At 39.6% G+C, this 17,722-nt stretch overlaps 1 protein-coding gene across 4 annotated transcripts in view; it reads left to right on the top strand.

The window, feature by feature from the left end:
- The window catches only part of GALNT7 (polypeptide N-acetylgalactosaminyltransferase 7), an 84,456-nt gene extending 70,557 nt beyond the window's left edge, over window positions 1–13,899 (top strand). For all 4 annotated transcript variants that reach the window (XM_065061333.1, XM_065061331.1, XM_065061329.1 and 1 more), the window contains 6 exons: window positions 864–981; window positions 2,918–3,040; window positions 5,057–5,275; window positions 7,459–7,557; window positions 8,886–9,014; window positions 11,662–13,899. In XM_065061333.1, coding sequence (XP_064917405.1) covers window positions 864–981; window positions 2,918–3,040; window positions 5,057–5,275; window positions 7,459–7,557; window positions 8,886–9,014; window positions 11,662–11,799 — 826 coding nt within the window. In that variant the 3' untranslated portion in view covers window positions 11,800–13,899. The remainder of the gene's footprint in view (window positions 1–863; window positions 982–2,917; window positions 3,041–5,056; window positions 5,276–7,458; window positions 7,558–8,885; window positions 9,015–11,661) is intronic.
- Window positions 13,900–17,722: the final 3,823 nt, after the last annotated feature.

The raw sequence follows: 17,722 nt of genomic DNA, 5'->3' as shown, positions 1-17,722 counted from the left end.
TACCAGCTTTTTAAAAAATTACCAATGTAGTGGGGACTCCAGCTTTTATCCATTAAGATTTTTATATATTTATTGATTGTCAGGTGAGAAAATGCTTGTTAAATGCGCTGGAAGTGGCGTAACATGTCCTACTGTCTATTTCAGTGTGAGCAAGCAACCAAAGAATTTTGGTTAGAGCCATTCAGCAAAAATGCTCTAATCCAAACCACAATGTCTTTTAGGCACATTAAAACTTGCTAATTGAACCCTGGCGTACATGGAGGGATTTACAAAGCCATTAAAAAATAAGCTAAACCGAAAATGGAAACCTTGTACAACTCAATCCAGGCCCTCTTAAAAATTTCACTGAGAGTAATGAAAAGTGTCTCACGTGGCAGTGGTAGAAAAAGACCCAGAGGGAGAAGATAGAAAGGTATTGTTTAGCTGAAAAAAAAAAAAACATTGCTTGTGTAATGGACAGTAAGTTTCAATGTGGCAGCTCCTCAGAGCGTGAGCTTTAAGTCTGCTATACAGTCTTATCTGTTATCTCAGAAACTTGAATGACTTTCAAGAGGGAAATATCTTCCACAGTGATTCTTACCTTTTTTATTTTAATAGAAGCACACTGGCTGGCTGAATGTATAATTCCAACCAAAATTTTGTATAATTAAAAACAAATAATCTGTGGCTTCACTAGAGATTGCACCAATGCCATTACAGAAAATCACTGGAAGCTGATGACAAAGCTTGATAATTTTTCAGTGTATTGCCATTTATCTAATCTTTATGGTATGTTAACAGCGAATTGCTTCCTTAAATAATGCTTTCTCCAAGTGTTGTTATATCCTTTTGGCAGAAGGAGTTACACTGTTTTCCTCTTTCAGGTCCCCTGCAATGGCTGGTGGATTGTTTGCCATTGAACGCGATTTCTTCTTTGAACTAGGTCTCTATGACCCTGGGCTTCAAATTTGGGGTGGTGAAAATTTTGAAATTTCTTACAAGGTAACACCAAAAATTGAAAACTAATTCAGTTTAGTAGATCTTTTTTTTCTGAAAATACTTCTGTTTGAAGTTCAGGCAGACTTACCTCTGATTTGCACCACCTCTGCCTCGCCAAGCCCAGTAGGTTTTCTTGTGAGGAACATGACAGAGGCGGGTTTCCTCCGTGTTTCCTTGTGAGCTTCAGGGCAAAAGTGTTCAGAGAAGTGACTTAGTGCTGAGACCCAAATGCTGAGTAATCTGTTCTTTCTTAATGGTTTGGGATCACACGCAACCCTAAATATCTCATCTGAAACCAGACTGGCAAATTCGATGGGGACAACTGAGTGCTCCCATGGTGAATATAGAAAAATGTTGTTTTTAATGAAAGTGATTATAGAGCACAAGTACCACTCAGTTTATGTATAGATGCATGTAAAGTATATAATGCTGCAACACAAAGTAATCTGTCCTGGCTTCCTCCTCCCTACCATTTTTATGGGTGAAAAATGTTCTCATATATTTTTCAGAATTTTGAGAACTTCTGTACAGGAAAAATCTTCATAATTGAAATGCTAACTGCAGAGTTCATAATCACTGCAGAAGATTTTTATTTTCACTCCTAGGCATATGTATGCCCTTCAGTTAGCAGGAAACATAGGATGATAATCATTAGCTTCTTGTAGCTTCAGTATTTGCAACGGCACAAGTGGCAGACAGCAGGAATCTGTCCCAGTTTTCAAACAAAACTGGAGACATCTAATATCCTTAGTTGTGATCTGTGAAATTGTAGCTGAATTTTACTAAAAGCACATTCAGAGCTCCCCAGCTACTCTTGCTCTTTAAGGCTTTGAGGAAAGCTCTGCATGCACTTGCTCAGCTGTAAATCCATATGCAAAAGGTAGTTTTTGAGGATGTTACACATACAGGGTCTTTATCCTTCTAATTCTCCAGCTTGTGTAGAGCTAAATCATGATTGAAATTACATACAGTAGTTTTGTAACTGAAGTGCTGATTATGTAGACACCTCTAGATTGGTTTTAGGTAGATCACAACCAGCGTTTGGAACAACTAGATAACGTTTATCAGTCTTGCATGCTGACTCTGAGATAACAAATATAATGGCCTTGCATATCTGAGGAGGTTTTTGATTAAACATAAGAAAATTAATATGATGAAATGGAGGAAATAAACTATTCTGCCTATTTTTCCTAATACTGTTAAGTCGTATTTTTAATCTGGAATTTGGACCAGTTTGCAGCATCCATGGAGTTAGTTTGAATTTCGATTTGATGCTACATTTCAAACTTATCAAAACCATAAGCAACTAAATTAGCATTATTTACATATGTTTTCTTTTCCCCATAAATGGATTATCCAAGCACGTGTGGGAGGGAGGGAATTTCAGAATGGTAATATGTTTTACCCATTTTTTATTTTCAGCTACTGTAGTTGAAGAAAAATCTGTTTGTACTTGGAGCAATGGGTTACCAAAGACATCCTTATCTCCTGCTAGTCTTTATTAAGAAAAACTTAAATGTGATGGGCATCTAACCAAAACCCATCTTAGTGATGGTATGTGAATTGCTTTAATAAAATCAAAATCTTATTAATTCTGTCATTATCAAAACTACCCAGTTCCAGATTTTGTGCACTCATTCATTAACTGTTGCTTTAAAATAGCAATGGAATGAGATGGAAAACTTTCAAAAAAGCTTTTTAAAAAAGTAATTTAGTTGAGTAATTTCATGGCTGAGTTGAAGATATACTCAATGCAGCCTTTCATTTCAGAGACCTATTATGTTTATGCTTACAGCTGAAGCAAAAATATTTAAGTATATCACACAGTTGATATAGTAAGAAAATTAGTTGACGTTTCTTCCATAATGTATTATCTGTTTGTGTGTCTTAAATTCCTGTGTGTATATATTAATATCTGCATCTCTGATTGAACTTGCAGATTTGGCAGTGTGGGGGGAAACTGTTGTTTGTTCCCTGTTCTCGTGTGGGGCACATCTATCGTCTCCAGGGTTGGCAAGGAAATCCACCCCCTGTGTACGTGGGGTCTTCTCCTACTTTAAAGGTACCGTTTTGCTGCAACCTTGAAGGTGGTTTTTTATTTTAGAAAACAACAGTTTCAGATAAGTCTGTTTAAATTATCAGTAGCAATTTAGAGAGCACTTCATCCAAAGCTGTCTAGTGTCTAAAGCTAAGGTCATCATCCCCACAGGAGGGAAATCTTTGTGCCAATCCCACTGTTACTGTAAGTAGAGATTCCTGGAACCTGTCTTCTTGCTACACCCCTCTTCATCTTTGAGGTACAAATCGCATTTCCTATTACTTACTCTCAGCACCTTAAGCTTTTGCTGTGCTGTGCCCAACTGAAGTACAATAATGGGTCTGAAAGCCCACTTTGTCTTGGTAGGGTGTGATCCCAGGCTGAGTTAGTAACTGCTGTCATCTCCCAGATTTTCGTGTCTGCTTTTGTTAATTAAGGAGCAGTGAATGACGCCTGGGAAAATGGTGTAGGCTGCACATCATTGGGAAGGCTGGTAACTCTACATGCACCTTGCAGGCTCAGAAGCGTTGCCCAAGCCATGATATTGAAAGTACACCTCACATTAAGAAAAGCGTAAGCCAGCTCTATACATCTGAAGAGACAATTTGAATCCAGCAAAACCATTTCATGTTAATTTTCACCTACCAGCAGGAAGAGAGACAACCCTCCTGTTAAAGTTTCCTATTTCCTGATTTAAGCTTCCTCTTGTGCATTGTTTTGGCATTGGTAAATGCCGTTCCCTAAGACCCAGTTCTTTGTAAATTCCGATCCCAGAGCCATCTTTCTAGATGTTACCTGTGACAATGACTACCAGTAGGGTGACAGAGTATAGCCTGAGCCAAGCTAGCAGCTGGTTCTATTGAAAAGGGAATCTCTCAGCCTAGCTTGAAGGTGCAAAACTAACCTGTCACCTCAAAAAACACCAAGTCCTCTATTAGTAATATGAATTGATTAACATTTTGATCAAACAAACACTAGGACTAGTACAAGGGAGGGTAGGGGAAAATGGGCATAGTTGGGAGCGGGGACAGGATAGCAAATGGTAGCTCCATGGCTCAGTGCGGGCAAGCTGTTTGCCTTGTCTGAAATTATAAAAACCATTTCACTTTTCTGAAAAGCTGATCAAAAATATTTACTGTATATCTGAACACCTTAGGTGACCCTGCTAGTCTGGTTACTGAATACATCAAAACACTACTGAGTGTTCGTAAATATTAAGTTGCTTCTCTGTGCAAGGTAGGAGGCAGAATAGCTTTCTCCCTCTTCAAGCACCTTCCTTTCCCCATAGTAAATGTGCTTTTATTAGAACTTTGTTCAATTTATGCTGGATGTTGATTAAAGTGAAACAGTAATTTGTGCCTTAAGTCAGATCTACTAAGACTGTTTTAACACCAGGTCATGAATGCTAGAAGAATTGTGCAAAGCAAGGTATGCACCTAGAACATGTACAGGTAATATAGAGATAAGAGCCATCACAGAGACTAAGAAGAAAGATTTGAGGGAGAGGCTTGTTTACCAGACGAGTTATCCATTTTTTCCCCTTCTCCAAGCAGCAGCAAACTCCTTTACTTAAGAAGATAAAATCTCCTTGGTGTGTCATATCTGACCTATCTAAGACTTAATTATTTCACCCATAGTGGATTAATGCATATCGTTCTCTGTATTAAAACTGTAGAACGTGAATACAAACTCTGAATTGCAATTCTGGTATGCAGCAAATGATTGCAATGCTTTATTGCACCCGTAACTGAAGAGTCTTTATTTTTAAATAAACGTTCTCTAAACTTATAAAAAGACTTTGTATTCTCATTAAGCAAGCCAGTTTATTTTACTGGCTTCAGTCCTAAACTGTCATTTGAAAATAGTATGCGTGTGTCTTCTGTAATCTGCTGAAGGTGGCAAACTATTAGCGCTATATAATAATTTCATGCTGTGAGATTTTGAGATGAGAAATCCTTTAAATTTCTGGAATTAACATGCAGTTGTGTCTGACCTGTTGTGTGTACTTTGAGGTGGCAGCAATTTCCTTGTTCTTCACAGAACTATGTCAGAGTTGTAGAAGTGTGGTGGGATGAATACAAAGATTATTTTTATGCCAGTCGCCCAGAGACAAAAGCGCTACCCTATGGAGATATATCTGAGCTGAAAAAATTCCGTGAAGATCACAACTGCAAAAGCTTTAAGTGGTTTATGGAAGAGATAGCATATGATATAACTTCATATTATCCTTTACCACCTAAAAACGTGGACTGGGGAGAGGTAAGTACAACACATAACCTGTATTTATTTTAGGAGCTTTTTTTAAAAAAAATGGCAATTTGAAAGGAAGAGTTTGTTTCTTGACATCAATCTGAGAACAGGCTCTTTGATTACTGCTGTACTAAGTTACACGATTCTAGCCAGAGAGCTAAAGAGATATACCCCTAGGAAAAAAATTATATATTCTTTAAGAGGTGCATTTATTTTTTTAAATTAGCTCTGTAGTTCTTTTAAGGATTATTTTATCTCTAGCCCTGTCTTCAGATCTGTATACAGCTCTTTTTTCCATAATTGGAATTTAGAGGTTTTTTAAAAGAAAAATGTGAACCCTATGTGCGTAGAAGTATTGGTGAAGATTAATAGGTGAAAATCTTCTGTGAAGGCCTACAGAATAGATCATGAACTCTGGGTGGAGTATATTCTGCCTACGTTTGCTAGCCTGGGATGCTCTTATGCAGTTACAGCCTCAGTAGATTCGTTATCTGCATGTAATAATTTTATATGATTCCTTAAGGGTCATTTCCAGAGTTAAGTGTATATGAATATGACTTTGCTAACCTAAGACTGTGGTTACAAATTCAGTGTTTCTGCACAGTTGACAGAGACAGACAGCATGTCACCAGGCAGGCACAGGACACTTCTCTGAACCCTGCCTGTTTCACTCTTCCATTGAGCCCACACCTTGAGGAGCTCTTACTGCAGGTCTCCTGCCTGCCTTTTTGTTTTGGTTCGGGTTTTTTTGGTTTTGGCTCTTTCCATTAGTAACAGCCTTGCCCTACTGCTCCTATTAATTTCACTTTCGCAGATTGTGGAGGCAGAATCTCAGAAAATCATCTTGCTAGCAACAGAGAACTCCTGTGTCCCACCAAATTTAACAACCTTTTGTCCCAAAATATGATGGACCCATTTTTCTGACTTCAAAAGAGCCTTAGAAAGTACAGATCTGTGCTGATTCCTATGGCCAAGAAAATGTAATCTGTAACTTCTCTGAGGCATTAGTGATATAGAGTGTGCGCATGGTAAAAGGGGTTACAAGTAGGCTTGTATCTGAGCGACCAGGTAAACAATGCTACATATATGTTCTTATCTAAAAGCTAGCACAAAGCATCAGTTACTACATTAGCCTTAGACTTCCTTTTGAATCCACATAAAGGATTAGGAAGGCACGTTGTGTATCACTATTCACTGATGTGAAAGTATCTGAAGGTAATAAAATAATAATGGCCACCTTGTGGGAAAGCATCCCTGATAAAAGTGAGTGGCTCAGGTGAAGCAACAGGAAAGTTGGAAGTTCAGAGACTTCTCTGAAGTTTTGTCAGTTCTTCTTCACTGGCTGCTAGTTATCCTGCATCTGAGAAATTTTTTCCCCACCTATTTGTAACACCACACTAATTGCATTTCCAAGCTGGCAGGAATGACTGTGGGATTCATCTTCCTTAACACTCTCTCAGGAAGCCAGGTCTAAGCTTAGTCCTCCAACTTTCTTCTACCATCACGAAGAAGAAAAAGACTCTGGCAAAGAAAATAGGTCTGGAAAGAATGTTATTTGTGTCATAGTCTTTGTAAAGCTGTTTTCTGGCCCTTTGGAGACAGGAATGGGATAATCAGCAGTTGAGACATGCTTTCCGACAGGACTTCTGTTCCTTATCCCTGTGCCTGCCCCTCATCAATTGTAGCTCTCATTTGTTCTGTGTAATTGCTGCTGCAGAAGGTGGTGCTGGGCAGCTGGTTTGGAGGGCTGTGCCTGGCTGCAGTGAACAGCAGCTGCATGAAACTGCTCTGCATGCCGCTTCTCTCATCCACAGGATGAGAGCAACTTAGCTGAGCTCCTGCTTTATTTATGCAGACATGAGAGACTGAACGTGCTTTGGTAGTAGATTGAATAAATTAAAATACTTGAAAGTCCTACATTTCAGTGTCATTAATTTGGAACTGAGCTTTGCAACTCTAGCTTTATCAGTGTTCTCTAACTCAGGTATGAGCCCTCAAATTAGCATGGGCAGCTTGAAGCTTCATTTCCCAGAACAGTTAATATCAGTATTTAAATTTCATATGCAGGTTTGTCTCATATCTCTCTGTCAGATATTTGTTTCTGGTTTTGAAAGGTAAGTGGGAATTTTCTGAACTCCTTCATGCATATCTTTTCCTTGAGACTAACTTAGAGTGCAAAACCACTTTTCCAGATTAGAGGCTTTGAAACCTCTTACTGCATCGACAGCATGGGACACACCAATGGTGGTTTCGTTGAGCTTGGGCCATGCCACAGAATGGGAGGAAATCAGGTAAGGAGCTTGCAGGCAACTCTGAAGGAGAATTGCTTGCTGTGGGTGATAACAGGCTGGTTTTCTGTTAAGCCTGTATGTAAAATCACTTAGGTGCCAGCTACAAAGATAAGAGGCAGGGATTTTCCCTAAGCATTGCTAAAATATGGGAACCTGAAAATATGAATTCAAATACAAATGATACAAAATTGAAGGTAAATTCATAATCACGTCTTCAGTGAAGCAGGTACATGAGGAAGCAAGAACTGTGTCTTAAAGTGACCATATCGCTGCATTGGAACAACTGCAGCACTTTGCATTGCTGCTGATTAATCATTTTTCTTAATAATTAATTGTTCTGGAAACAACCCCCTTACTCACTTTGGCTCAATTATTTACCAAAGTTGTTTTGCTCTAATGGAAGTATAAAACACTTTTGTGCAGTAACTTATCTTCCACCACAGGAAACAAGAAATTGAATACAAATTTGTCTCTGCTTCATTTACAGAATAATTGGCAGAACATAATTACTAATAGATTGTTGCAATCCAAGCTGCAATTGTGTTTAACCTGTATCTTCACAAACCTACCCACACTACCACACAAACATGCTGTTCTGTATTTACATCTCCTTTTTTGATTGGAAAACTTTCATCATTTAAAGTCCTTATTCTGCTGATGTAGACTTGAACCAGTCAATTTTTGTCATGGCAGCCATGAAATCACATGCAGGATGATGTTTTTAAATATCATATTTGGGTTAGCTCTTAGTAACCTGTGGAAATGTTTCTTTTAGTTTTATATTTGATGAAAAAGTTCCCCGAACTACTCTTTCTGTATGTGTTACCCCCCAAAACCCTGTAACACTTATTTCATAAGAAGTACCTAGGATAATTGTTTTGTATCTAGATACATTAGTTTGATTTTCTCCATGGGTAAAATGTTGAAGTTTTATTGTCTTCTCATGAATTTACTGTCCAGGACCAAGGGCTTGCCTTTAGAAAGACAAGGGATTATTTGGCCATCAAATCATACAAAGGCTTTAATCAGACATTTTCAGAAGTCTCCCAAATAGAGATCCCTTTATTTTACTTTTTTTTTTTTTTTTTTGTCTTACTAGCTATGTTCCTTGGCCTTCTAAATCCTACAGTAAAGTTATCCATGAAATTGAGAGTTGTGCTATTAAGAATGTGTTGGATCATGTAAAATAAAGAGCCTCCCTGAAAGATAGGTGTAATAACACCAGAGAACATTTTGAATTATGCATTTTCATTGGTAATTTCAATGTTTCTAAAATCGTAGTTATTTTGAGTCAACTGTTAAAAAGGTGGCTTTTTTTTTTCTGCTAGCTTTTCCGAATCAATGAAGCTAATCAACTCATGCAGTATGATCAGTGCTTGACTAAAGGACCAGATGGATCCAAAATAATGATTACACACTGTAATCAGAATGAATACAAGGATTGGCAATACTTCAAGGTATGCAACAAACATACAGCAGAAAAGAAATTATAATTTGCATCCTGGTTTTTGGCACCTTTTAAAGATTATTTTATGTGTATCTGAAAATAAAGATCTATGACAAGGTGACTGAACAGAGTAAGTTGGTAATTGCACATTCTTGGAAATCCGTGCTTGCTGGGCAAATTTCCTCTAGGGAAGGATGCTTTTGCTAGCAGTTCTAGTTGCTGTCTTCTGGAGCAGAATCTTTAAGCAGAATCTCATGAGGCTGCACATGCTGCCACAGGTGTGTTAGGAGTCAGCACTTGTCTCGGGGGATGCAAACAGGATGTCTGCTACCAGTGACAGAGCTTCTAAAAGCTTTTAGTGCCATCACCCTCTCTGCTTGTATGCTTTCTACCAAAGTTTCTTTATCTAATGTACACTGTGAGAAGATTACTTAATGCTGGGGTGCATTTAGCAGCTAGGGTTAATATTATATCTTATTTTGGAAGGTCCAAATTGAAGTATCACTCTGTTTAAAGACAGATCTTTGTAAGACTACATAGGAATAGATGAACATATCATTACCCTTTGCATTTTTGTGTTGTCTTCGTCAGTATGTCTTTTTCCCGTTCATTAGCTGTTCTCTAATGACGTGCTCGGTTGTCAGTCCTGGGTGTGGCACCATTATAATGCTCTTGCAAAATTTATGAATTTTTAATGAGGCCTTGGAATGTTGGCTGATAGACTGTAGCAGCCCTCACATGTATGTTTAGTCACTACATCTGTAAGTCCTCTATTAATTCTGGTTCTGAAAGTGTTATTTTTTTAAATGTCTAAGGTTATATTTCTGTTTGTCTCTTAAAAATTGAGACTGAACAGTCTAAAGGTGACGTTTTCCTTGGATATAGCCACACATTACTTGGTTCTGTGTCTAAGAAACTCTTCTGTGTCGATTTTTCTTCAGTCTGTCCAGCGTATGGCATATTTATTAATTCGTCAGCTGGTTATCTGGATCTTGTTTGTCTGAAAGATGTAGACACTGTTGAGCGCAGTGAAATGTGTTTTCCTTTAAGCCACCCCACTTTTTCTGGTATTTGCATGGGGCTAGGAAATCTCAGGCACCACAGTGCTGTTTCCACTCAGCTTTCTTGCGTCATGTAGACAGACAAGTCTTTAAACCTGAAATTTAAAAATCACTAAGCAGTGTTTCAGTGCCTGCTGACTTCTGTTTTAACATTGGAATAATATATAGCACTTGCTAACTCTCCAGCCATTCTAGTATGTCCCAGCATGTTCCTTGGCTGTTTGTGAAGCATTTCTTTTACGCAAGATCCATTTCCTCCACAGTGGTACCAAGTTGTGTAATTGTTTGCTTATTACTGCAAGTTATAAGGAAGCTCAGTAGGCACAGTCTGGGCTGTAGAACAAAACACTGACTGGCTTCCAGAAGTAAAACACAAAGGAGGGGTAAGAGTGAAAGGACCACCAAGGATGTGTAATTGAGCAGATAGTAGGAATTTGGCACACTTTCCTGTGCAGTGCAGAGGGTATGGCCGTTCCTTCTAACAAGGAGGGTGTAGGGAAAGAAATGCTTATGAACTGTTGAAAAATGTTGTGGCCTCGTGAATGAAAGCTTCCAGGAGATTTTATCTGTTTGGTTGGCTGATTGTTTTTGGAATTAACATTTCTGTGCCAGTTTGGTGCACATAACATCTGTGCTGCTGAAGCCTTGAGCAGCAGTAGGGCTTTGGTGCCCATAAGCACCATGGAGAATGGGGCTGGCGGTGGTCTGCTTATCAGTTTTGTACAGGCATCCATTTACCTCTCCAAGTAGAGGACCTGTTTGTCTGGCCGGAGGGCAGGAGCAGGTACCGAGCTGAACCAGTATTTGGATGTGCACACAGGTGTGGGAGTGACAGGGTGATGGAGAGGGTCCCTGTGCCGGAGGGAGCTGGGCACGTGGGGCCGGGCTGTGGAGCCCGGCAGGTTCACCATGGTAGATGCAACTGGTCAGCGAGTCAGGGCTGCATCTGATGCAGGCGTTCAGCATGCAGGAGGGGAGCCACGGGCCGCTTTGGGAATGCGTGAGGCTTGGGCATGGCAGCACATGGGGTGTGGAAGGAGCCAAATGTGCGAGTCTTGGCCTGAATGTGTGAGGCAAAATAGGTCTGCAGTTTCTCAGGCAACCTCCTGTTGCTCCAGAGGCCAGACTTGCTCGTGTACTGTCTTCCTTCTACCAGCCAAACAGGGAGCAAAGTTAGTGCTTTACTTTGCCCAGTGTGGTTGATGTTGGTATTGTACAGTTGCTTTATGTGAGAGCTAACCAAAGGAACATCTGCCAGTGAAGTCAGTTCTCATAGAGCTTTCCTCAAGAGCTAATCTTTTGGTTTGGTTACAGGATGGGTGAAAAGGCTGGAAGCATTTTAGACATAGTTTTGCTCATTTTCTTAGGAGTTTGTTGCCTAAGAGAAAGAGGAGGCATCTCAAGTGGACCTACATGTATCAAACGTTTCATATTTTATGAAGGCTGTGAAAGTCTAGGTTTAACAGATAGTAAAATGCGTATAGAACTGATCTGTTCTGGGACCCTGAAACGTGGTTTTATAAATAACTATATTGCAGTTGTGAAGAAAATGTTAAAAAAAACCAAAAACATGTTCCTGATGGTTTTGTTTTCCAGAACCTGCACAGATTTACTCACATTCCATCAGGGAAGTGCTTGGATCGCTCCGAAGTCCTCCATCAAGTTTTCATTTCAGAGTGTGACTCCAGTAAAGCAACGCAAAAATGGGAAATGAACAACATCCTTAGTGTGTAGACAGACAAAACATACCTACTGACACATTAATTTGTACAGGACTGAAAATAGCCTGAAAACTGCTGCAATTATTAACTTTGTACAGCTGCGAGCCTCCTGGCTTGGATGAAGGACAGAGAGGAACTGTGATTATTCCAATAACATTATCATCTGCAGTTAATGTTTACAAAACTGCTTTACCTTAAACTCTGTAGATGTTTACATCTTTTTGTTTTAAGATGTTGATAAATTAATGTGCTGTTAGCTATGTTTCATAGGAACATAGTTAGAAGCGTTGTCGTCTTCTTTGGGATTACACTCAGGGGTCTGAAGGCAGTTTTTTTACACACACTTGAAAAGGTTGGAGTAACCAGATTTTCATAGAACTTGGTGATTATCAACCTGTTGTATATTTTTATTTAATTTTACATCTTACTAAGCACTGCCACAGGTTATTAGCCAGGGTGGCCTTCTCTCACAGTCATGCTGCTTTTTTGGAAGGTGAATTTCAACATATTTAGTGCCTCTTTCATTTCTCTCTTTCACAAGAAAATCACTTGTTGGAAATCATACAGTGGATTTTTCTGCGCTGTCACCAGGGGTAGGGACCAACCGTAACACCCTGTGTAATTATTGTGTTACCGAAGACAAATTTCTATTGCCACTTTGGCTGCTCTACTTCAACTGGACGCTTCATATGGTGCGAGGAAGAGCGTAGCATCGAGTTCCGTGCTCATGTGGTACATTTGGGAAGTACGCGTCCTCGCGATTCCAGTTAAGAATTTATAAGCGCTAACTTGCGTGTTTAAACCATGCCTTACATTAAAATAATATAAATAAATAAATAAATAAAGCTGCACAATTATGTAAAACTGACGAAGAATCCAATGCTTCATTTATATTGTTATTTTAAATGGAAATCACTTAGAGGTGGACTAAAACTTCTAATTAGGAAAAATATCCAGACTCAACACATCTGTGTAATTCTTTACAAGGACATCTGTCAACTAGTTTGGATCCCAGATTTAGATTTGAAAAGAGAAGTGGAAACCCTGAAACCACATTTATTCATACTAATTTTCTTCCTATTTTTGTCATTGGAAACTTTTCCTGATGGATTACAAACACAAAATGCAACTGCTTGGTGCTATAGTGTACAGAATAGAATGTGAAGAAGTAGTTTCTAAAAATGTTCTGGAAAAGAGTTGATGCAAACTCCCTTAGGAGTATAAATAAAATATTTATTCTGAATGATCAGAGAGGTGGAGGAGAAATGACGTATCCTCACTTCATTATTCCGGATTTTGTGACTGTTAAATGTTGACATCAGTGTATTGATTTCATAGGAGTTATGCCTATAACATGTCACACTATTAAATATGACTAAATACTTCCCAGAAATCTAGAATAGCATTGCATGCAGCTTCCATTTATATTAACGAGGGTTATGTATCATGTTTGGTGACAGAATTTGATCTTTATAGGGCTGTGGGCACCGTTCTTTAGTTTAAGATCTTTCCTAGTTTCTTTAAACTCCTCTGTTCTTTCAGAGATATGAAAAATTGAAAATAAAGGAGGGAGAAACTGGAAAAAAAAAGGAAAATAAGGGTGTGTGCTGGTACTTGTTCCTTGTGTGTACGAAAACTGACTCCATTTTTGTGTGTTGGGTAGATTAATTTAATCATATGACTATGCATAAGAGAAAGAATGGTGGCACATAAATTGTGTGGGTGTGCATTCTAAATGGGTATTCTGTGCAATTCATTGAAAGCTGATGCTGTATGTGAATATGAATCTGTATGTGAGACTGAAACCTTACAAAACATGAGATCGTAAGAAGCTGTTGCTGTAATGACTTTTTCCTACTATAGCCAGCTTGAAAAAGAATAATTCCCATATTCTTGCTTTGTAAGTTGATGATAATATCACTATGCATTTCTACATATTTTATAAATTTGATTTATGCAGATTTTGATACACTGTATGTTTCTGTAGAAATTGTATAAATCTTTTAAAAAATTTATTAGGGATAAATCTGGGAAACCTATGTATATCATACTTATGGGTTGCTTGTTTTTTAGGTGAAATAAATAAAATATTTGAATTTTTGGGTTTACTATACTTTTACAGAGTAAAAATGAATTATTATCTTTATAGAAACACCCTATCTCAAAATCTAGACAACCTAAATGTTACAGACTCACAAATATTAAGAGTGTTTTATTTTACTTTTTATCTAGATACCTTTTGTTGCCATCTGTGGGGACTCAGGTTATTTCTAGTGAAATGAAAAATGCAGTTCCCACGGAGAGTTGCCACGTGGACACGTGGATTTTTGTATTACCTGCATTGATCTAATTAGGTAGATCTAATATGCTCACAGAAATTTAACTTGAGAAGGATTTCTAAAGTAGAACTAAAGGTCGGGACTAGTTGGTGGTGGTTTGACTGTATATTTTATCTTAGTCTGTTCGTTTCCAGCGACAAAAATATTTCAGTCAAACTTTTGTTGTTATTTTGTTTTCCCTGAGATGGTTTCATAGCAAAAGAGTATGCAATTAAATTGGGACATGGAAGACACAAGTTCTGGCCTAAGAGCAAACCGGAGTGCTGAAATCTACAGCACTTTTTTACAGATGGGATTCTTGTTTCCCAGCCGTATCTGTCAGTGCACTTTTGTGTATTCAGATTTCGAGGGGCTCCTGTGGCGAAACCCTGGGGGTAAAGCAGCAGCCAGTTCATGCAGGGAATTCCCTTTTATGTACAGAAACGGGGACTGATGGGAAGGAGGGGGGACATATTGCTTCATCATCAGAGATCCTAGCACCAGGAGAACCAACAGTACCCTTTGGGCTGTACCAAAGACGCTGCCCCCATTGGTGTCATCCTAGGATCAGTTCATTCTCTTTCCCTAATGCCAGTCAATCTCCTTTACTACTATCTGCTTCTTCCATACCATCTGCCTTCAAATTGCAGTCCCTAAAGGCAAAAGTTAATGACTTACTGGTCTGAAACTAGACCAAGAAGCCTGAGAACTATTTATTACATTATTCCATGGATGTAAAAATGTTATGCTTATTTCTGATCTGTGAGACTTTCCACAAGAAAAGGGAAAACACACCACTGTCTATAAAAACACAAAAGATGCTGTGGTAGATTTTGCTGTATATCAAACATGATTTTCCTTTTAGGTTAAAAAAGATCAAATTGTGTGAGATCCATGGAGGCACAGGAATAAGGAGGGGAATTTCAGAGCATGCAGAAGAAATTATCTACACCATTGAACACAAACTATTTTTTGTAAAAGCATTTATTGTTTGTTCCCTGCTGGTGAGCTTAGATCCATTGACTCTAATAGGTGAAAAGAAACATCTGAGGAAAAACAAATTAGTGATGTTTCTGTTGCTGGTTGTTGTTCACCTTGCTATAAAAGGCATGGAAATACTAGGTCTTGCTGTGTTCTGAAATTGTATCTTGCTTACATTTATGAGAGTAATCTTTGAAAAGTGTCAGTGGTTATCTTCCAGGGTAATATTTACTTTCTGGGAACATCAGAAGTGGTTGCCAGCATTTAGTCTGCTGGTCGTTGACTTGACTTCTCTTACAAGCCTCCTCTGAACTCCTGTAGTGTTGAAGCAGTAAGTTGTGTAGCTTGGCTGGCACTGTATAGGAGAACTCTTATGTAGAATGAGTCTAGGGTGAAAAAGTGTTAGACTATCGAACAATTAAGGTGAGTTTGCCTCCCTTTGGGCTTGGAAAAAAAAAAAACTACATGTGAGTGGCCCCTGAAGCCTTTTTTTCCCTCCTTCCACCGCAGGGAGCCTCTGGTCGTCTTCGTTTACAGGCTGCTGGCCCAAGTGTGTGCACTGGTGTGTGCTGCCTCGCTCATCACGCCCTCGGCTGCGGTAACTGGTACAGAGCACAGCAAAAGTGGGAAGAGGTTTGTGTGGATTATGTATCTCAGTAACCCAGTTAATTGTTAGTGACCTTGGTTTTTTAAATCTTAAAAACATAGTCTGTTCTTTATACTGAGAAATAAATATTATTCGTTACCGTATAATGTGGGTCCCGGTAAATGGAACAAATATCTGTCTGCACAATTGTGTTGCACGGTTCTGTGGCTGTTCTGAACAGCAGTGTGGATGGTGCTTCTTCAGGAGGGTAGCAGCATGTCTGATGGATCTTAACTGACTGATGAAAAATGCATGTTTCTTCAGTTAACAGGTTGATGAAGGTGACAATGGTCAAAGCCTGTAAGGAGGAGTTAGAGCTGTTCAGACATCAAGAAGAAAAGGTATAGTTGGATGTTAGATCCCTTCTTTTTCTCACTAACATACTTCGCTGGAAAGAAACGCAGTTGCTTTAGGGACAAGAACCATGCCCCAGCTGGAGTGCAGGTAGAGTGGGGCTGAGGGCCTGGTGGGTTTCTCGTGAATGCCATAATTCCATGTGGAAGCAGAACTGCCTCTGGTGGGCTGCCAGTTAAACAGCTCGGTGATGGTTCTTGTGCATCTCCTGCACAAGAAAAGGGGCAGAAAAGCAGGAGGAGGAGCATAGCACTGACTCATACTCAAAACGAAACAAACTCTAATGGTTGAGATGCCCATGATGGCAACAGCAGACCTCTGGCCGAGCATTCTGGGAGTCCTGAAAGGAGAAGAGAAAATGAATGGAGATATATAGTTTCCTGGAAAGGGCTGCTGGTGGCAGTGTGTCTCAGTCAGGAAGGCAGCATGCTTCCACACAGCCAGGGATGTCATCCCCAAAGCCCACTGCAGAAGCGCCATGTTATTCTGCGGTACGTTCAGGAGACCCCAAGCCCTACCTGGCAATGGACCCCTCGCTAGCCTGAGCTTGCAGGACAGCTACACCCTCTTCTTGCCAGAGTTTTCGAGGCCATCGTGGTTGTCCAACAGGCAGATACAATTGCAATTTTCTTATTTTTATTTCTGAGGCAGCAGAAACTATGAACAAAAGTAGAACTGGATGAAAGTAGAGGCCTTCTGGAGGATTCTTGTGGGCTCATAAGGAGGGAGATTTGGGGAGAGCTGACCAGGAGAAAATCACGCCAAGCTCTGGAAGCGCTTCAAGTCATACTTTTCTTTCAGTTGCACTGAGGAATGCCGTGAAGTCCTATCTGTCCTGAGGATGCCAAGTAATCTCCAAAGACACAGCTAATCGACCTGGTGATGGAAGGGAAAGCTGCCTGTCCTGCTACCCACGAGTGAAGGTAAGATGGTGTGGGGTTTTGCTGAGGAAAACAGTTCTGTAGCTCTATAGCAAAGTGTGGTCTGGTTACCAGTTGATACTAAGCTATTGGGGATAATGTTTGACTGGAGACAGGAACCACTCCTGCTTTTTTTTTTGGTTTTTTTTTTGCCTTTTTTTTTTCCAGTTACGGTATCTCGTTATCTTCCATGTGATAATCATGAGAGGAATGGAGTCCATGCTTCAGAAGTACCAGAACCCTTTGTCTCTGATGGACAAAGTTGAAAAATATTCTGACTTAGGATAAGAATTGAGCTTAACATAAGAACTTAAAAAATGTGTGCAAGATGAGACTAAAAGTCCAGCTAGCAGAATAGCCTGTCTCCCTCTGTGATCAGTAGGATCAATGTCATAAGGGAGCCACAGGGCAAAGTGAAAGGATGGGGCAAGGATACTTAGAATCATAGAATGTCATGAGTTGGAAAGGACCCACAAGGATCATTAAGTCCAGCTCCTGTCCCTGCATATGACAACCCCACAGTTCACACCATGTGTCCAAGGGTGTTGTCCAGTCTTTTCTTGAACACTGTCAGGCTTGGGGCCGTGACACCTCCCTGGGGAGCCTGTTCCAGTGCTCCACCACCCTCTGGGGGAAGAACCTTTTCCTAATGTCCAACCTAAACCTCCCCTGGCACATCTTCCACTTGTCTAATATTGTCCCTGCTTCAAGCACTTA

Source organism: Columba livia, chromosome 4 (genome assembly GCF_036013475.1).
Source record: "Columba livia isolate bColLiv1 breed racing homer chromosome 4, bColLiv1.pat.W.v2, whole genome shotgun sequence".
Lineage (NCBI taxonomy): Eukaryota > Metazoa > Chordata > Aves > Columbiformes > Columbidae > Columba > Columba livia.
Note: the sequence above shows the minus strand (reverse complement) of the source record. Positions and strands in the feature narration are given on the sequence as shown.